Source organism: Bos javanicus, chromosome 13 (genome assembly GCF_032452875.1).
Source record: "Bos javanicus breed banteng chromosome 13, ARS-OSU_banteng_1.0, whole genome shotgun sequence".
Lineage (NCBI taxonomy): Eukaryota > Metazoa > Chordata > Mammalia > Artiodactyla > Bovidae > Bos > Bos javanicus.
Window position 1 is genome coordinate 39,755,969 of NC_083880.1, and position 21,882 is coordinate 39,777,850.

The following is a 21,882-nucleotide window of genomic DNA, read 5'->3' on the forward strand; positions in this document are numbered from 1 at the left end:
TTTTCGAGGCTGGCCTGTCAGTTAAGTCAGGTCAACAACCACACTTCTTCAGTCAGCTAATATAGGCAAGATGTCTATTGTTTTATTTTTCCTTGATGCTCTTTATACTGAGGCTAAAAAACCAAAGAGGCTTTAATTCTGTTGCATGAAAGCTATGTGATCATAGATTGTATCTCCTCATTTTGTTAAGATCATGAAGCCTTGGTGCTGATGTTCTCCATCATAATTTTTTTTAAATTAATTTTAAGGCATTTTGAAACTCGGAAACCTCTGTAGTGACCCTGAGAGAGGATTTGCAAAGCTGGCTTCCCTCAGAGATGCCCCAAAGTAAATTCACTAAGTTCACTTCATTGCTATTTTAAAGTCCATGCAAAGACAGGTCTTCGGTATTATGACAAAATGGCTTTAAAACCATAAAAGACATGTTTACTTTTTATTTATTTATTTTTTGGCTCTTCCAGGTGGCATATGGGATCTTAGTTCCCTCGCCAGGAATCAAACCCACACCCACTACAGTGGACCCCTATGGGATCTTGACCACTGGATAGCCAGAGAACTCCGACGTGTTTACTTTTTAATTATTTCAGGATCTGGGAGACAGGAGCAAAATATCATCATTACTTCATCCTTAATCCTTCCCATCCACCATAAAGCAATTCATTAATGTCTCCTCCTCCCAGAGGAAGCCCCTGGGACGTGGCACTCAGTCCTTTTTTTCAGCTAGAGTATTTCGACAACTTGACTCACAAGTTCCCCAGAAGGAGCTGTTATTTTGCTAGAAGGAGGATAAGGTCAGAGAGTGACTCACTCCTTTGAGTTGCACGCGTGTCCCCAGGGTTTTGGATTAGCTCAGGCAATGCCTTCACAGGGTTCAGCAGGAGGCGAGATCCCACAGGGACAAATTAGCTCTGGGAAGAGCAAGCTGCTCTGCAGGTGCCTGGCAGAGGTTCTCGGGGGACGTGCGGAGCAGAGACAGTCCACAGCAGCACTGTCCCACAGACACCAAGTTCCAAATGTTCCAGCAGATACATTATTTTTTTTTAATTTAAATTTATTTATTTTTGATTGGAGGATAATTGCTTTACCGTATTGTGTTGGTTTCTGCCATACATCCACATGAATCAGCAATGGCTATATGTATGCCCCTCCCTCATGAACCTCCCTACCCCCTCCCACTCCAGCCCCCTGCTCTGCGTTGTCACAGAGCACCGGATTTGAGCTCCCTGAGTCATACAACAAATTTCCACTGGCTATCTAATTTTACATACAGTAATGTATATGTTTCAACACTAGTCTCTCAATTCATCCCACCCTCTCCTTCCCTTGCTGTGTCCTCAAGTCTGACCTCTATGTACAGCAGACACATTATTAAGAAAAAAAAAAAAAACTAAAGAGACACAGGTGACATCAACTTTAATAATGAATTTTACTCAATGTACTATGTCCAAAAGTATGAAAGATTATTAAGGAGATCTTGAATACCCCTTGTCTCAGTTTTTAAAATCCGGTGTGTATTTTACACTTAGGGTACATTGTAGAACAAGCGCTAACTTGTCATCTGAAATCCTTGATCTGGTTTTAGATTTCCTAAAATTTATACTTGTCATCAGAACTCCTTGATCTGCTTTTAGATTTCCTACGAGTTGTAGTTGAATGAATAGATTCATATACCCACTTGTTCTAAACAGACATGCAACTTTTCCAATAACAACTGAGTTTTTATTTTATTATTTTTTCTTTACCATTATGATTTACTGAAGGATATGGAATGTAGTTCCCTCTGCTATACTGTGAGACCTTGTTGCTTATCTATTTGATACGTAATAGTTTGTGTTTCAGAGAAGGCAATGGCACCCCACTCCAGTACTCTTGCCTGGAAAATCCCATGGACAGAGGAGCCTGGTGGGCTGCAGTCCATGAGGTTGCTAAGAGTCGGACATGACTGAGAGACTTCACTTTCACTTTTCACTTTCATGCACTGGAGAAGGAAATGGCAGCCCACTCCAGTGTTCTTGCCTGGAGAATCCCAGGGACGGGGGAGCCTGGTGGGCTGCCGTCTATGGGGTCGCACAGAGTCGGACACGACTGACGCGACTTAGCAGCAGCAGCAGCAGTTTGTGTCTACTGACCCGGAGCTCCTACTCCACACCTCCCCTACTCCCCCTCCTCTTTGCAACCATAAGCTTGTTTTCTATGTCTGTGAGTCTGTTTCTTTTTATAAATAAGTTCATTTGTATTATTTTTTTAGATTCCACATGTATGTGATTATATGGTATTTGCCTTTCTCTGTCTGAATTACTTCACTTAGTATGATAATATCTAGGTCCATCCATGTAGCTGCAAATGGCAGTATTTCATTCTTTTTTTATGGCTGAGTAATATTCCATCATGTGTGTATGTGTGTGTATACATATATACACACATCTTTTCCATTCATCTGTCGATGGACATTTAGGTTGCTTCCATGTCCTGGGTGCGTGTACCTTTTTGAGGTGTAGTTTTCTCCAGGAGTAGGATTGCTGGGTCATATGGTAGTTCTGTTTTTAATTTTTTGAGGAACCTTCATCCTGCTCTCCATAGTGGCTGCCTCAGTGTACATTCCCACCAACAATGTAGGAGGGTTCCCAAGTATCAGTTTTGAAATTTAAATTTAGATTAATCAAAATGAAGTAAAAGTAACAATTGGATTCCCCTGTCACACTAGCCAGGTTCCAAAAGCTTGGTGGCCAGAAGCAGCTCCTGGCTAGCATGTTTCAGGTCAGGACACGCAAATATCACTGCCCAGGTTAACCTGCCCTTAGATCTCATCACCCAGGGAAGATCACATCGTGACAAAATACACAGACATCCATGCCTGAGTAATCACAGGACTTTGGAGCTGAAAAGGCCTGAAGCACCACCCTCTCTCCTCACGGAGGCAGGGACCACGACTGGCACAGCAGCACTGGGTAAACCCAGGCCTTTGCCATGGCAGTGCACTGCTTCATTCACTCCTGGATACAAGTGAGTTTGCAAATGGAAACGTCCTTACTTTAAAACTCTACTTCCAAAAACACAGCTGTGCCAAATGGCTTCCATTGTTCACAGTATTCTTTTATGTAGGTTTCAGTCAAAGACCAGACATTTTCCCCATATTCTTACAGTTGTTTATCTCCCTGAATTTTCTGATTATTTTCCAAATGATAGGAATGTTTAACTTGAGTACAGTCTCCTTCACACATTTTACTCCTCTTTAGTGTTTTACAGCAGGAATTTGTTTGGTGATTAATGATTTCTGGTTTCCAATCACATCAGGACAAGGACTTCTGCATTGTTTCTGTGCCGCATCTCACCCCTGAGTTTGTCCTCATCCAGAGCTTCGTGAAGGTGGTTCCATTCAACAACTGCACCCTAGAGCAGGACCTGTATGTCTTCCATCGGGCAGGGTTGCTCAAGTAAGCAGATGCTCGGAGGGCGAAAAGACAATCCATGAAGTTACAAAAGGAGAACGGAAAAGGAACTCCCTGCCATTTTAATAACTTATTTTTAAAATCATCTTCTTGGTGGAGGGCTTCATTAAGTGATTTTTACCAATCTATTTAGGGAAAGAATCATAGTGACAAATTACTAGTCCAGTCAGATATTAAAGCATAATCCAACTCTAAGATAATCAAAACAATGTCATTTGACCATTTCTATGGGTAGAGCAAGGTAACACAAGAAAGACCCCAAGAGAGTAAAAATTGAATGTGTGTGTGTTTAAAGGCATATAGATGAATATATGTGATGGCATTTGTGTCACAATGATGGGAAAAGAAAGAATTATTCTGTAAGTGATGGGGTAAAAACAAGAACAGAAATATTCTTCATATTCTCCAGTAAAAGAAATTCCCACATGATCGAAGAGTTCAGTGTAAATATTGCAATAGGTCCAAATTAGAAACTGTGTCTACAGTGCTAGGTTCCAGGCAAGGTTCTGAGAATACAGCAGTGAGCAACCTACTGATGTTTCCCCGGTCCTTTCAAAGCTCATAAACACTCAAGTAAAAGTAACCTGCAGCTGTGATGGAGATACCAGCCGTGGGTCTGTGGGACCACGGAGACGTGTCACTGCAAGAATAAACCCAGTCAGAGGAAGCCCATGGGGAGTGTGAGTGCAGACTGATCCTTACCATCTCTCAGGACGGAGAAGGTCTTTTTAGAACATGCAAGAAAAAAAATCAAGATTTGTTTTTAATCTTATATACATAAGAGACATTCTAGAAAAGTCCATAGGACTTTATTAACTTTATGTGCCTTTGGGAAGCAAGACAAAGATGTGGGGGTGTACATGGCAATGTATTCTTTGCTTTATATCTGTGGGCTCTGTTTAATTTTTTTCATGAATAAATTTTATTTTCTAGAGCAGTTTTAGGCTCACAGCACCATTTGTACCATCGATGAACCTATAGGGATGCACCATCATCAACCAGAGTCCACAGTTTACATGAAGGCTTGCTCATCGGTTACACCTTCTATCAGTTCAATTCAGTTCAGTCACTCTGTCATGCCTAACTCTTTGTGACCTCATGGACTGCAGCACTCCAGGCTTCTCTGTCCATCACCAACTCTCAGAGTTTGCTCAAACTCATGTCCATCAAGTCGGTGATGCCGTCCAACCACCTCATCCTGTCGTCCCCTTCTTCTCCTGCCTTCAGTCTTTCCTGACATTAGAGTATTTCCCAAGTCCTTTGCATTAAGCGGCCAAATTATTGGAGCTTCAGCTTTAGCATCAGCCCTTCCAATGAATATTCAGGACTGATTTCTTTTAGAATGGACTGATTGGATCTCCTTGCAGTCCTAGGGACTCTTAAGAGTCTTCTCCAACACCACAGTTCAAAAGCATCAGTTCTTTGGCACTCAGCTTTCTTTATGGTCCAACTCTCATATCCATACATAACTATTGGAAAAACCATAGCTTTGACTAGACAGACCTTTGTTGGCAAAGTAATGTCTCTGCTTTTTAATATGCAGTCTAGGTTGGTCATAGCTTTCCTTCCAAGGAGCAAGCATCTTTTAATTTCATGGCTGCAGTCACCATCTGCAGTGATTTTGGAGCCCAGAAGAATAAAGTCTCACTGTTTCCATTGTTTTCCCATCTATTTGCCATGAAGTGATGGTACCAGATGCCATGATCTTTGTTTTCTGAATGTTGGGTTTCAAGCCAGCTTTTCACTTTCATCAAGAGGCTCTTCAGTTCCTCTTCGATTTCTTCCATAAGGGTGGTGTCATCTGCATATCTAAGGTTATTAATATTTCTCCTGGCAATCTTGATTCCAGCTTGTGCTTCATCCAGCCCAGCATTTCACATGATGTACTCTGCACATAAGTTAAATAAGCAGGGTGACAATATACAGCCTTGACATACTCCTTTCCCAATTTGGAACCAGTCCATTTTCCATGTCCAGTTCTAGCTGTTGCTTCTTGACCTTCATACAGATTTCTCAGGAGACAGGTAAGGTGGTCTGGTATTCCCATCTTTTTAATAATTTTTCAGTTTATTGTGATCCACACAGTGAAAGACTTTAGCATAGTCAATGAAACAAAAGTAGATATTTTTCTGAAATTCTCTTGCTTTTTCTTTGATCCAACAGATGTTGGAAATCTGATCTCTGGTTCCTCTGCCTTTTCTAAATCCAGCTTGAACATCTGGAAGTTTGCGGTTCACATACTGTTGAAGCCTGGTTGGAGAATTTTGAGCATTACGTTGCTAGCATGTGAGATGAGTGCAGTTGTGTGGTAGTTTGAACATTCTTTGGGCTTGAAATGAAAACTGACCTTTTCCAGTCCTGTAGCCACTGCTGATGGGTCTGGTCAAATGTGTAATGATGTGTCCTCCATTATAATTTCATATAGAGTAGTTTCTTTTCTTTTTTTTTTTTTTACAATATTGTATTGGTTTTGCCATATAGTAGTTTCTAAAACTCCTGTGTACTCCACCTGTTCATCTCTCTCTCCTTCCCCGCCATCTCTTTCAGCCACTGGCCTTATCACCATTTCCGTAGTTTTGTTCCCTATAGTTCAAACTGTAAAGAATCTGCCTGCAATGCAGGAGACCAGGGTTTGATCCCTGGGTCGGGAAGATCCCCTAGAGAAGGGAATGGCAATCCACTCCAGTATTCTTGCCTGGAGAATTCCATGGACAGAGAAGCCTGGCGGGCTACAGTTTGTGGGGTCACAAAGAGTTGGACACAACTGAGCAACTAACACACACACAGAATGTAATAGCTGGAATCATACAGTGTCTGGCCTTTACAGATTAGCCTCTTTCATTTAGTAATTAGTATTTTCAAGGCTTGATGGCTGAATTCATTTTAACCCTGAATGGTATTCCTTTGGATGGATGGACCGCAGTTTATTTATCCTCTCACCTACTGAAAGACCGCTTGGTTGCTTCCAAGTTTTGGCAACTATGAATAAGGCAGACTACAAAGGCAAATACAAACATTCGTGTGCAGGTTTTTGTGTGGACGTAAGTTTTTGACTCATTTGGGTATAAACCAAGGAGCACAACCATAGATTGTATGGTAAGAATATTGAGTTTTGTAAGAAACTACCCCCTTGTCTTCCAAAGTCCTCCACCATTTTGCGTTCCTGCCAGCAATGAATGCTTCTTCACATCCTCACCGGCATTTGTCAGTGTTCTGAATTTTTGCCATTCTAATAGTTGTATTGTGGTATCTTGCTTTAATTTGCATTTCCATACTGATTTATGATGTTGAGCATCTTTTCATTTGCTGTCTGCAATCTGTGTATCTACTTTGGTGAGATGTCTGTTCATATCTTCTGCCCTTTTTAAGAGTGGGTTGTTTATTTCTGTGTGATTTTTTTTTAATTATAGGCATGCATTATGTCCATAACAGAAAATGAAGTTAATTTTGTATCACTGAGAGTTTAAATTTTACTATGACTCAAGTAAAACTTTTATTAGGTGCTCTTTACACTCTCTGCATTCTTGAATAGAGCATATTGGTGACATTTTCTCATGACTTCCAATGCTACTCATGAATAAACACACTGACGACAGCAGCCAGATGACATTCGGTCAGGACTGGGCCCCGGGTCTGCCTGTGGTCATGACCTTGCTCTTAGTTGCTTAATTATTTAATTCATAGTCATGTTCCTTTCTTGTACACTTCCTTTTCTTACTATGAACACATATTTCTTTTATTAAAAATTAAGTTTAATTTTTCAAAACAATGAGACTTTCAACATGCATCTGGAAATTAATCCTGGTGGCAGCAGGGCCCTCGCTATTCTTTGTAACTATTTGCAATGTCAGCTTCATGTTTGCTTTGTTCTAATCACTTACATATAAAGGTGCAGATTGTGTGCACCTGGGTTCTTTTCTGAAAAGTTAAACTCTCAAGCAGAAATAGTTTCCGGGTCCTTAGAAAGTCATGGTCTTTGTCACTGTTCCCCTCTGAGCCCTCTTTGGGAGCTTTCCTTTGTTGCTCTGAGTTTCATTGACAACCCACCCACCACCGCTCACCCAGTTCTCAGTGTGGACACACTGAGTGTCCAGTCTTGTGGCTCCTTTGCACTTTTACTCTTGTTCCTGACTCCTTGCTGCTTGGAATCTGTGCTTGCGTGTAGGGGCGGATGTCCCTCAAAACCCATGTGTGTGTCACCAACAGGGGATGTCTCTCTTGTGGCCATGGCAATGGGTCATTGTTCTCTAGAGCAAACCTAGATCTTTAATTCTAAAGAATTCTACCTGCATTCCAGGTAGAGGAGGAAGATGCAAAGGAAGGGGAGTGAGAAGATACAGACCGGGTAGTGATTAGGGCGAATGTGAGGGCATGAGACACGTGGGGGCAGAGGGCAGGAGGCAGTGGAGCAGCCATGTGGGCACAGCCCTCCGCTGCCCCGCTTTTTGAGCTGTGGCTTTAAATACATCCGTGTTCTTCCATTTTTTGCTTCACTTCTCTTGACATCTGGGATGGATTGTTCTTGCCCTTAAGTTTGGTTACTCTAAATTTCATGACCTCCTGTCCTCGGCTCCCACCGGATCGCCTTCCTCTTCCCTTGGGAAATTATATTTATGTCTGTCACCTGGCCTCTGGCCATGCTGCTGAGCACAGGGACAAATTGCTTGGTTGTTAGCGGTGTTACCTCTCTGTCAACAGATTCCACGAGGGGGCCCCTCTCATTTCATTTGTGGCTACTGGTCTTTGAGAGGACATTTCCCAGCATTTATGTTAGCTTTCATTTGGAATGTGCATAACTGAACGCTTTTTAACACTCTCCTTCACCGAGTGATCTCAGGGGTGCCTGCTTATATAACCTCAGGGGGGTGTGTGGTATGAGGACCCCTGTTCCTTTCCTCCGCCTGCCTGTCCTTCACCGTTATGTGTGTGAAAGTCTCTCAGTCGTGTCTGACTTTGCAACCCCATGGACTGTAGCCCGCCAGGCTCCTCTGTCCATGGAATTCTCCAGGCCAGAGAATTGGAGAATTCTGGAGTGGGTAGCCAGCCGTTCCATTCTCCAGGGCATCTTCCAGACCCAGGGATCGAACCCAGATCTCCTGTATTGCAGGTGGATTTTTTACCATCTGAGCCACCATTCCATGGGCTTTTATTCTTTATTCATGACCAGAGGACACGTTTGGATGAACCAACTGGTCATTCCATCTTCCTGCCCTTCCAAAGCATGTTTTTCTGAAATTTGCCATTTTTTTTTTAAATTTGGGAGATTAGGTTTCAAACTTACTCATCCAACTGATATATATATATATATATATTTTTTTTTTTTGGTGCCAGAAATGATTTTCTATGAATAAACATTGACCTCTAAGTTGAATCATACTACTTATTGTCAACTTTGCTCAGCAAATAAAAATGCCCTTAGGAGTTGGCTTTTAAATGGCTCCTTCCCTCAGTGTTTTTGCTTTATATGCTTCTCCATGGGTGGCTCACTGATGCCTGGTAGTCATCTTTTTCTAGCATGGCGCCATTCTACCTGTTTCAGGCCCATGTTGTCACTGAGAGTGGTTTAGGGCTATCAGTCTTTCTGGTGCTTTTAACCAGCTTCCTTGAATAGAAGCCAAGAGAAACTTTATTTTGTGGTTATCATTTTGTTTTGGTTTAAACTGAAATGCCGATAGCTGTCGAATTATTTTATGTTTCTATTACATAGATCACTCCTTTGAAATGCAGAAAGATTCAAATTACTTTTTCTTCTTTCCATCATTTAGTTTTAATTCACTGGCATCAAAAAACCACCCTATATTCTGCAGGACTGAGTGATGACATACACATTGACTGCTAGGTGTCTATAACCATTCATTCATTCAACCTGAAGTTGAAAAATTAACTGTTAAATCTTTTTCCTTCTACTTTTATGTATGATTTTCTATTTTGTTATGTATGCAGTCTGATTAAATGCTATAAAATCTGACCTTTGAGGCCAGAATCCGCCAAAAGCAGAACAAAATCTCTTGTGAAACAAAACTTTCCAGATCCAAGAAGGGACCAGTGGGCGAGGATGACATCACTTCTTCGTGGAGAGGTGACATTTCCTGAACATCCAAGTTCAGCAGAGGAGGGACATGTGAAGGTGGAGTGACCTGGGGAGGTGAAGGGCCACGGGGAAGGGTTAGGAAACCAGGGGGGCCCATGTAGGACCCCCTTGGGAGAACTTGCTTCTTCTATGGCTGGAGGAAGCCCCATGGATGGGTGGACAACCATGGCTAAGCTCCTCTCTGATTCAAAGCAGCCCTAGAACCACGTGTGAGCCCTTGAGGAGAAAATGCCTAAACCGTCTTGGCCTGAGCATGTGTTCACTTCTGGGAAGGTTGTGCATGGTAACCGGCAGAAGAGCTGGTGGGCATGGTCTCTTTCCCGGCTCTGTGCCTGGTTGTGGGGAAGAGGAAGGGACCCAGCACAGAGCTGATAATGAAAGAACGATGATCCAAAACTCCTCATTCCAAACTTGTGGAGAGATACAAGTAGGAACATCTGAACTAGATTTTGGCACAAGGTGGCCATGTCAGAATCATGTTCTTATCTTTCACTTAAAAATTGCTCATGCTGTTTCTGTTGTTCAGTTCAGTTCAGTTCAGTTGCTCAGTCGTGTCTGACTCTTTGCAACCTCATGAGCTGTAGCACACCAGGCTTCTCTGTCCATCACCAACTCCTGGAGCTTACTCAAACTCATGTCCATCGAATCAGTGATGCCATCCAACCTTCTCATCCTCTGTCATCCCCTTCTCCCCCCACCTTCATTCTTTCCCAGCATCAGGGTCTTTTCCAATGAGTCAGTTCTTCGAATAAGATGGCCAAAGTATTGGAGTTTCAGCTTCAGCATCAGTCCTTCCAATTCATATTCAGGACTGATTTCCTTTAGGATGGACTGGTTGGATCTCTTTGTAGTCCAAGGGACTCTCAAAAGTCTTCTCCAACACCACAGTTCAAAAGCATCAATTCTTTGCACTCAGCTTTCTTTATGGTCCAACTCCTACATCCATACATGACCACTGGAAAAACCATAGCTTTGGCTAGATAGACTTTGGTGGCAAAGTAATGGCTCTACTTTTTAATATGCTGTCTAGGTCAGTCATAACTTTTCTTCCAAGGAGCAAGTGCCTTTTAATTTTATGGCTGCCATCGCCATCTGCAGTGATTTTGGAGCCCAAGAAAATAAAGTTTGTCACTGTTTCCATTGTTTTCCCATCTATTTGCCATGAAGTGATGGGACCAGATGCCATGATCTTCGTTTTCTGAATGTTGAGTTTTAAGCCAACTTTTTCACTCTCCTCTTTCACTTTCATCAAGAGGCTCTTTAGTTCTTCTTCACTTTCTGCCATAAGGGTGTCATCTGCATATCTGAGGTTATTGATATTTCTCCCGGTAATCTTGATTCCAGCTTGTGCTTCATCCAGCCCAGCATTTTTCATGATGTGCTCTGCGTATCAGTTAAATAAGCAGGGTGACAATATACAGCCTTGATGTACTCTTTTACCAATTTTATTATTATTCTATTATTCAGGTGATAGCAATTGATTGGGGCTTCCCAATTGATTGGCTCAGCGGTAAAGAATCTGCCTGCCAGTGCAGGAGATGCAGGGGATGTGGGTTTGATCCTTGGGTCAGGAAGATCCCCTGGAGAAAGAAATGGCAACCCACTCTAGTGTTCTTGCCTGGAAAACTCCATGGACAGAAGAGGCTGGTGGGCTACAGTCCCTGGGGTCACAAAGAGTTGGACGTGACTAAGAGACAAAGTAATTGATCATTTTTATATCACTTAACTATATATGTAGATTGTTCTTTACAAATGTGCTGCTTTGCACATAGAACGGAAGCGGACATGAAAACATAAGCACAAATATTCACTACAGTTGGAAGCAAAGTAGGTTAGAGTATTTCACTTTATTAATAGTAGGAGGAGTAGCCTTGTCCTATTTGATAATAACACTAATAACCCTATAATGACTGGAGAGTGTGCCTTGTATGAACCCTACATCGTATGCAGGGCCCAGCCTCCAGGCTAAGGTGGAGACATCATCACTTCCCCTTCGCATGGGTCCACAGCTCCATCCCGTGGCAAACAGGCACTCAGACGCCCTGAATACCTAGGTATGGGGTGGGCTGGCGCTCTACACTGAGTTGCCAGCCTAACACACTGTGGCACTGCCTGCCCTGGGTGCGAACAGCCACCACCTTGCTCTGATTAGAGACTCCAGGGGCACAGTTTGATGCCGATCCTCCCCAGGTCCATGTCCAGGACCCCAGCGGGGGTGGGGCAGGATTGCTCAAAGTGGGGCTCCCCCACTGATGCACCCAGTTGTCACCCTGGCAGAGGATGGAAGCCATCACAGGGCAGAGATTGGGGAGGTGCCAAAGGCAGGGCACAGATCGGGGAGAAACCATCATGGGAGCTGGATGAGGTGGGTACCACCTGTGAGCCAAGGCATCAAGCCCCGGACGTGCTCCATTGTCCTCCTAGACTTCACGTAAAATCACGAAATCAGAGATAAAATTATTAAGAAATTTAAGACTCGTGAAGCCAGCCTGGGTTCAGTGTAAGTTTTTAACCTCTTAACATACTTTATAAATTTGACAGAGTTTGGCTTTATGTATGAAGCAATGTGACATAAAGCATAGTGCTGAATATTTTAAATGAAATAAATTTAAAATTTGACTTTATATTGTTTGGTTAATGGTTACAATCAGTGTTGCTGTTTTCTTTTTCTTCTAACCTTATTGTTCTCACTTTTTAAATGAATGTTTTCCATGTTTTCTAGAATGAAGAGTTACTTTTTAATTAAATCCCAATGTTATATAAAAATATTTTGCTGGATATTATTTTACATAAGTGTGATCTGTTACAATCTTGTCTCCATTTGGGGGACAGGGAGAATATGTATTTTAGTACTTTAAGCGGAAAAAGAAAATGTGTCTCTTCTTACCCAGGACCATTAAAATAAGATTAGCTACCCTCTTGGACACTCCTGGTGTTGAAAAGCTCGTCAGCACCCTCATGCCGTGTAAAAGCATATTGGAGGATTTGAAGCAGTACAACGAGGCTCGCAGGGACCCTGTAAGTACCTGCCACTTCCAGACTGGCTTCCTTTCCCCATGCTTTGGTACTTATGAGTACCGGGTAGGTTCTATCCTGAAGTTTTCTTGGACCTTGTTGGAGAATTGGGTGGTGGGGAGCAACAGAGGTGGGGTTGGGAGAGGGGAGGGAGAAAAAAAGAAAAAGGAAACTGAGGTTTAAAGAAGTTTGGGGCTGTTTTCTCACTAGTGACCCCATGGGGGCTGATCAGATATGCCCTAAATCTCGGGCATAGAAAATTTGAACTTAATCTAGGCAACGTGTAAGAAAATGAGACCCCAGTGCTTGGAATAGGCACATCTGAGTCAGGTTAGGGGATCCTTGGGTCCCTGGTGCCCACCCCAGCAGCACCCATCTCACCCTCTGGATGATGGGTTGGTCCATACCCTTTTGGTGACCTGGCTGCATCCTCAAAGATCAGATTGGCTGGGAAGATCCTGTGTGACAAATCTGGGGCTCTCTTTCTAGTACAGGAAGTATATGATACATTTGGCATAACAAAGGGCAAGCTAGCGGTGGTCCTTATGTCATTGCTGCCTTCTTAAGGACCATGCCAGTTACCTTCCTCCAGATGTGGAAGAATGCATGCGGTTAGGAAAATGCTTCATTACTGTTTTGATGAATTTTATTTAAAAAAATTTCACTGAAGCATAACCAATAAAAAATGTTTGATAGATTTCACAATTTGAATACACCATGGAATAAACAGGAAACAGACTAATCCCAGCCCACTGGAAGTCCCTTTCAAGTTCTCATTTAGTGACTCCTCCCTCCCCCCGGGTTAGTACTACCTTCACTTCTAAGATCATAAATACCTGGCTTTTGAGCTTTATTTAAAGGGATCAGACACTATGTTTTCTGACACCAAGCATCTTTTGCTCAGCCACAACTGTGAGATTCAGCCACAGTGTGGTGTACAAAGTACTTCATTGCTTGAACATACCCGTTTATTCATTCCACCTCTCAGGTCATCTGGCGAGTTCCCAGTTATGGGCTCTTTTGAATAACCCTTTCAGTCAATCTAAAACTCATCAAGAGGGAGCCAACAAACACAAACATGGTGAGAGTTTTAATAAATATAAAGGCATTGAATGAAAAGAAAACTTCCCTTCCTCACATGTTTTTCTGTTTTGGTTTGTCTTGATCTCTTTTGGTCTTGGTTTATATATTTTTTTTGTTCCTTCCCTCGTGGCTGGCTGACACAGTATGATGTAGTGGCCCAGTTCTTAAAGCGGGTTCTAAGGAACTCTAGGGGTCCCCAAGACATTCAGGGAGTCTGTGAGATTAAAACTATCCTCCTAAGAAGAGTAAGAAATTATTTTTCTTTTCTGCCAAATTGATATTCGCACTGATGGTGCAAAAGCAATGGTGGGAAAAACCTCAGGGACCTCGGTGTGGATCGGGGGTGGGGCAGCAAACTTGCCAGTGGTCACTGAGTTTGCTGCTCTGCTCTCACAGGAGCGACAGGAGCAGAAAGCCCATGACAGCAGATCACTGTGCACCAGCAGAATGGCCAAAACTAAAAAGAGGGATGCTCCTCGGTGCTGGCAAGGATGCTGGGAAATTGGGTCACTCCTCTGTTGCTGGTGGGATGTGAAATGCTATCCCCCCTCTGGAGCACATTTTGGCTATCCCTTAAAAAAACAGACAATACAACAGTCATGTGACCTGGTGATTACACTCCTGACCATTTATCCCAGAAAAAGGAAGATTTGAATACAAGTGTTCATAGCAGCTGGAGTCAGACCAGGTGTCCTTCAATAGGTGGATAAGCTGTGTTACCTCCATGCCATTGAATAGAGCTCAGCAGTAGCAAACGATGTACTGTTTTTTTGTTTGTTTAAGCATAGTTGAGTTATAATGTTGTATTAGTTTCAGGTGTACCACAGAGTGATTCAGGTAAATATATGTATATCTATACAGTAAGTCCTTGTTATTTATCTGTTTTATATATAGTAATGTATATCAGTTGGGCTTCCCGAGTAGCTCAGTGGTAAAGAATTCTCCTGCAATGCAGGAGCCAAAGGAGATGTGGGTTCATTTGCTAGGTCACGAAGATCCCCTGGAGGAGGAAATGGCAACCCACTCCAGTATGCCTGCCTGAAAAAAATCCCACGGACAGTGGAACCTGGTGGGCTACCGTCCTTAGGATTGCAAAGAATCGGACACGACTGAGTGACTGAGCCAGCCAGTCAGTATATCAGTTAATTTCAAGCTCCCAATTTATCTCTCCCATCATCCCTTTCTCCTTTGGTAACTGTGATTGTTTTCCATGTCTGTGAGTCTATTTCTGTTTTGTAAATAAGCTCACTTGTATTGTTTTTTGTTAGATTCCACAAATAAGTGATATTACCTGAGATTTATTTATTTATTTTTTCTGTCTGATTTACTTCAGTTAATAAGATCATCTCTGGGTCCATCCATGTTGCTGCAAATGGCAAATTTCATTGTTCTTTACAGATGAGTAACATTCCATTGTATATAAGTGTCACATCTTATTTCTCCATTCCTCTGTTGATGGATATTTATGTTGCTTCCATGTCATGGCTATTGTCAGTAATGTTGCAGTGATCATTGGGGTGCATGTCTCTCTTCAAATTAGGGTTTTCATCTTTTCCAGGTATATGCTCAGAAGTGGAATTGCTGGATCATATGGTTGTTCTATTTTTAGCTTTATAAGGACCCCTGTACTGTTAAGGGATGCACTGTTGATATCATGCATCAACTTGGGTGAATGTCTGGTGTGTGTGTGTGTGTGTGTGATTGGTTGCTCAGTCATGTGCAACTCTTTGCGGCCCCATGGACTGTCACCCACCAGGCTCCTCTGCCCATGGAGTTTTTCAGGCAAGAATATTGGAGTAGGGTGCCATTTCCTATTCCAGGGGATCCTCCTGACTCAGGGATCTAACCCACGTCTCTTGCATCTCCTGCATTGGCAGGCGGATTCTTTACCACTAAAAAATATTCAGAGAATTATGCTAAATGGAAAAATAAGCCAGTCCCTAGAGGTTATATATTGTATGATTTTGCTTGTATGACATTTTGTAAATGATAACACTTTAGAGCTGGAGAACAGATCACTTGTTGCCAGGGTTAAGGATGGGAGCGGGGCAGAGGGAAGACAGGTATGGTACAATAGGCAAGCCAAGAGATCCTTGTGGTGGACTGTCTAGTATCTTGACTGCAATGGTGGGCACATGAGCCCACACAGGGGCTAAAGTCGCACAGACCTGAATACACACACACATACACACACACACACAATCACATCAGTGTGCTTTCCCTGCTTGTCATATCATACTAGTGTTCTGCAGAAAGTGACCATTATAGGATACTGGACAAAATGTACAAGGAATCTCTCTGTATTGTTTTTTACAACTGCTGGTGCATCTGCAGCTATCTCCATAGACATTTTAATTAAAATTCCAAAAAAAAAAAAAAAAGAGGCGAGCCAGTTTCCCTTGAAGCCGTAAACATTATTCACTTACTAAGCCTCAGTCCTTGAGTATATGTATTTGCCATATTCTGTGTAGCAAAACGAGATACGGCCATACCACTCTTGGGCTGCAGACTGAAACGTGGTGGTGGTTTGAAGGAAAACGTTTCTGCGGTTGTTTGAATTGCAGCACTGCTGTCACAGAGCAGCTGGCAGACAAAATATGGTTATTTAGTCCTGGGGAGCCCGCAGACTTTTTCTTCAAAGTGAACGAGGTGAGAGGGTCACTCCACGAAGACAACTGACAGCATGTATCCTCTATGATGAAGACCAAGCTTTAAAGAAAAACTTAGACTTTTAGAAAATCAGTATCTGCCATCATAAGCTTGACAGCTCCCCAAAAACTTAAAAACAGGTTTTCTGATGAAGCTGGTGGTGATATTACCAAATGCAGTGTTTTGATATTTTGCGATTAAAAATAGGTCAACATTTGGAAAATGTGCATAAGCTTGGTGAACCAATATTTTCCAGATAGACAAGCCGTGATATTACAAAATCGTGCAGAGGTAAAAGATTCAAAGTGAAGAAGAGACCAGTGAATTTCAATGTAGTAGGTCATTCACTGATGGATTTCAGATCCACATTGCAACAAATCTTTAATACAATATGTACGACATGTTACTTTTTGGTGGAGCATCAAAGAAGAATATCCATAATTATCTGAAAAAATTATTTAAATACATCTCCTTTTTCCAACTACTATCCTTATGAAGACAGATTTTTTTTTGCATTCATTTCAACCAAACTAATATATTACAACAGATTGAATACAGAAGCAGATGTGAGAATCTAGCTGTCTTCCATTAAGCCACACATTCGAGATCTGCAAAAATCTGAAACAATGCTACTCTTTTCTCTAAATCCATCAGTTCAGTTCACTCACTCCGTCACGTCCGACTCTTTGCAACCCCATGGACTGCAGCACACCAGGCTTCCCTGTCCATCACCAATGCCCAGAGCTTACTTGAACTCATGTCCATCAAGTCGGTGATGCCATCCAACCACCTCATCCTCTGCCATCCCCTTCTCCTCCTGCCTTCAATCTTCCCCAGCATCAGGGTCTTTTCCAATTAGTCAGTTCTTCTCATCAGGTGGCCAAAGTATTGGAGTTTCAGCTTCAGCATCAGTCCTTCCAATGAATATTCAGGAATGATTTCCTTTAGGATGGACTGGTTGGATCTCCTTGTAGTCCAAGGGACTCTCAAGAGTCTTCTCCAACACCACAGTTAAAAAGCATCAATTCTTCGGCGCTCAGCTTTCTTTATAGTCCAACTCTCACATCCATACATGACTACTGGAAAAACCATAGCTTTTACTAGATGGACCTTTGTCAGCAAAGTAATGTCTCTGCTTTTTAATATGATGTCTAGGTCAGTCATAGCTTTTCTTCCAAGGAGCAAGTGTCTTTTAATTTCATGGCTGCAGTCACCATCTGTAATGATTTTGGAGCCTAAAAAAATAAAGTCTCTCACTGTTTCCACTGTTTCCCCATCTATTTGCCATGAAGTGATGGGACCAGATGCCATGATCTTAGTTGAGTTTTAAGCCAGATTTTTCACTCTCCTCTTTCACTTTCATCAAGAGGCTCTTTAGTTCTTCTTCGCTTTCTGCCATAAAGGTGGTGTCATCTAAATATTTCTCTAAATATTTTTGTCAAATTAAAAAATTTGCTTTAACGAGTAAATTCAACAAAAATTCATAGAAGAATCCAAACTTTTCTCAATTTTAATTTCTAATACAGAAAGTAGTAGCAGACATGAACCAAAGCTCTTTGGCATCCTCAGGACACAGGGCTCCTGGGCTGACAGTGACAATCACTGATGTGCTAAAGAAAACAGTTGCTGTTCAGTCGCTAAGTCATGTCTGACTTTCTGCGACCCCAGGGACTGTAGCCTGCCAAGCTCCTCTGTCCATGAGATTATCCTGGCAGGAATACAGATTCCCAGTCAAAAGCAAGTGGTTGGAATCAATAGACCCATTCCACAGTAGTTGGAGATCTTGTCAAGGTGGACTCTCAAGCTCTGTTTTCTCATAAATAAAGTAGAGACATAATGGTAATATTTACCTCACAGGGTTGGAGTGAGGGTTAAATGCAGTCAAGGAGGGCATTGAACTTATTACCTGGCCCAGAAGGTGATAGGATGGTGGCTTCATCATTGTTGTTCTATGATCACGGTTGAAACCCTTTAAGGACAGCTTGCAGAAACATTAATAGCAATATTTTGAAAGGTCCTAAGGCATCTTCTTCTCTTTCCAGGATGGAACACCACTTCAGGTATTTGTAGCTGAAGTTGCAGAACAGGTAGTCGGCATTGCAGTGATCAGAAATGAAATGGTAAGCTGGGAAGTGGATATGACTTCCCTTGACTGCGCCTTTTCCTCTCCTGAATCAACGCATGATGTCTCTTTCTAAGTTTAATTAATTTAAACTCTTATTTAATACGAATGTCTCCTTTTCCCGAAGGCTATAGATCTGCTTGCATCCTACTTGGCAGACACTTTTTTTTTTCAGTTCAAAATGTTTAAAATGTTACAAAGAATACATGAAAACATTCACATTCTAAAAATTCAAATAACCTCCCAACACCAAAAAAAGTCCCAGCTCTTTCCCTAAAGAATTACTCTATTGAGAGTTATGCATTTATCCCTTCCAACATCCTTTCTTGCACTTAATAACATGCATCGTGTGTGTTTGTTGTTAAGTGGACATCTAATTTTATTTTGTCCCAATGCACAGCCAATTATTCCAAAGTATTTATTACTGAGCAGTCCATTCTTTCCCTGCTGATTTAAAATGCTGCCTTTGCGTTATTAAATTTCCATGTGTCTGTGTCTATTTTTACTCTCTATTCCATTCCATAGATTTATTTGTTGATAGCTATTGCATTATCATGTGTTTTGGTATCTGGTACGGAAGTCTTCTCTTGTTTGTTTCTTTTGCCTAAAATTTCTTGGTTTTACTTGAGTGTTTTCCTTTCTGGATAAACCTTGTAACACTTACTATGAATTTATTTGTGCCTATGTAGATTTTACACAACAATTTAGGCAGAACTGATAAATGTAATATTGAGACTTCACAGCTGGGAACATAGCTTCTGGAAGATATCAAGGAACTTCTCTCCTATTTCTAGTTCACTAAAAGCTTTTATTGTGCATGCATATTGAATTTTATTAAATGTGTTTTGGCATTTATTGATATGCTCATGTGACTTTATTTCTTCAATGTATTCAAACTATCCTTGTTCTTAGATTCTTTTGATTCAATATATCTTTAAGAATTTTTGGAGAGAGGGTGGAAGAGGGTCAGGTCTCTGAGTCCACACACATACAAGTTTTCATCTGTCCATACACCTGAATTCAGCTGTGTATAGAGTTCCTATGCAAATGATTCCTCATCAGAGTGTTGTATTTATTCTCATTATCTTCCAGTAGCCAATGTCACAGATAAAACACAATCTGATGTAAATAAGTGTATGTTTGTTTGCTTTCTCTCTTGAGAATTCCCTTTTCCTTTTTATTCCTGAAATTCTTATTAAGTACCTTATGCCTCTTTTGAGCTTGTGAACCTCTTTCTTCCATGATTTCATTATTTCTTCTCTTTCATTTTCTGTATTCTCCTTGTCTTAAATTCCTTTTTAAATGGAATTGACCCTTTGCTGTCTCATATCTTTCTTCCTGTATTTTTTAATCCATTGTACTTCTTACTCTTCATTCTAGGAGATTTCCTTGATTTTTGTCTTCCAGATCCCTAATGCACTGTTCATCCATGTCTATTCAGACCTTCTACTGGAATTTTAATTTCAGAGTTCATGTATTTAACTTCCAAGTCCCTTCCTTGTTCTCTTATTGTTCTTTATTTTTTGTAGCAGCTTGTTATGTTTTATGTGAGATCCTTTTTGGTATCTCTGAGGACATTTTGTAGAATTTTTTTTTTAATTATCTTCTGTTTGCTAGATAACCTCTGTTTCCTTTGGAGTGAGTGGTATGTTTCTCTATCTGATCTTTTGCATTTCTCAGTTTTCCTCAAAAGTCTGTCAATGTCATGAATGAGAGATTAAATGACCAATGCGAATGGCTGGCATGGTCTCCTTGACAGTGTGTTTATCCGCTTTTCCATGACATTGCTCTGGCCCCTGGGAGGCTGCCTACAAGCTGGGACACAAGGCTGTCTGGGTTGTTAGCACAGTTGTGAGAAACAAATTCCAAAGCTCTGAGCCACCCTCCAGAAGTAAGCCATCAAAGCAAGTGGCTTTGGGGAAACAAGCTTTTAGCTTTTCAAAAATTAACCATGAAAATGAGATTAGTAAGTAATAGGAGAAAATAACTCATCTCTCATTACTGTACCTAAAGTCTCTTTTCTTTCACTGGGCATTTTTCTCAGAGAAGCCCTGGATCTGGTGCACCGGGCAATGTGTTTCCTCATAGCAAAGCCCTAGAAACAAGTTAGATGTCCATCCAGAGGGGATCAGCTACATAGCCACTCCTCTGGCCACATGCTGGAACATGATAATGCAGGAGAGAATCATTAGCTCAGGCTCCAGGTCCCTCCAGGGAAACTTCTTGAAGACCGACCTAAGCATGACCATCATCAGAGCAGTTCTCTGCCGAGGTGGCCGTTGTGAGCTGTTAGTCACTGATAAAGGGCGTCCGGGCAGCATCCAGCACAGGACTGAGTCCCCGTTTTCACAACTCGAAACCTCACTGTGGTAAACATCCTTGTGTGTGTATCTCTGGGCGTGTGTATTCAACTTTTCTCCCCGAGGATGAATGCCATTTAGAGCAGACACTGGGGTAGATCTCTTCTTAGTCCCCACCAGGCGTAGCTCAGTCTCTACCCTGGCTCCTTAGGAAGAGAAGGGAAAGGCATGCCCTTAAAGTTATTTTTAAATGATGTTTCTCAGAAGATGCATGCCATTTGTTTAAAACCCTCTTAGGTGTCCTTTCTCAGCTTTTTTTTTTTTTTTAGGATATAGAGTATATCCGATCCCACTACAACATTGAAGATTTCATCTACTTCAATCACCACCAGCGCGAAGAGCACGGACACCTGTATCACTTTGTCCTGAATCCCATTTTCCGGCACTACACCAAGTTTTTTCTCAAGGAGATCCTCCGTTTAGGATACAAATCTTGTCTCTACTACCCTGTTTACCCACAAGTCAAGGAAGGCAAGGTAAGAGTGTGTCCTCAGCCACCTCTCCTGCAGACCAGCGTCCACGGTGTCATTCGTGTTGCATGCCAATATTTTATTTCTTCCTCATTCCATGGATTTTGATTATATATGTGTGTATATATATATATGATATATGCATCATATATATACATATGTGTATGCATATATACATATACTATACATATATGATACATATATGTGATATATATGTTTGACTATATATGGATTTTGACTCTGAATTTCAAATGGCCATACTGAGTTTGGTCCTTTTCACACACTCTAGGGAAAACCCAGAAGACTTTGAATTTCTGAAACCGTCACAACCCACACAATTAATAGAACAATTTGTTTGCTTTTCCATATCAACCAAAGACTGCAAGCTATGGAAAAGTGTCCTAAGGGACGTGAGAATCAAATTATCTGTCACATACATTAGTGAATGCCGAAACGTCCCACCATGTTCTTCAGGCAAAGAATATTCCAGTAGTGAACTCATAGGATAAATCAGTTCAATCCTGAATACTGGTGTGCTATCATGACATTCCAAATTAGCACTATAACATCCCATAAAAGTGATGGACAAAAAGTGGAGATAAGTGATACTGATGCAGCCTTTATGTGGTGAAGCACCTCTATG

At 41.6% G+C, this 21,882-nt stretch overlaps 1 protein-coding gene across 1 annotated transcript in view; it reads left to right on the forward strand.

The window, feature by feature from the left end:
* Positions 1-21,882, forward strand: part of CFAP61 (cilia and flagella associated protein 61) — a 250,046-nt gene that overhangs the window by 78,225 nt on the left and 149,939 nt on the right. Inside the window, 4 exon segments of the mRNA XM_061435541.1 lie at positions 3,295-3,434; positions 12,432-12,558; positions 18,330-18,407; positions 21,039-21,245. Of these exon segments, the coding sequence (XP_061291525.1) occupies positions 3,295-3,434; positions 12,432-12,558; positions 18,330-18,407; positions 21,039-21,245 (552 nt within the window).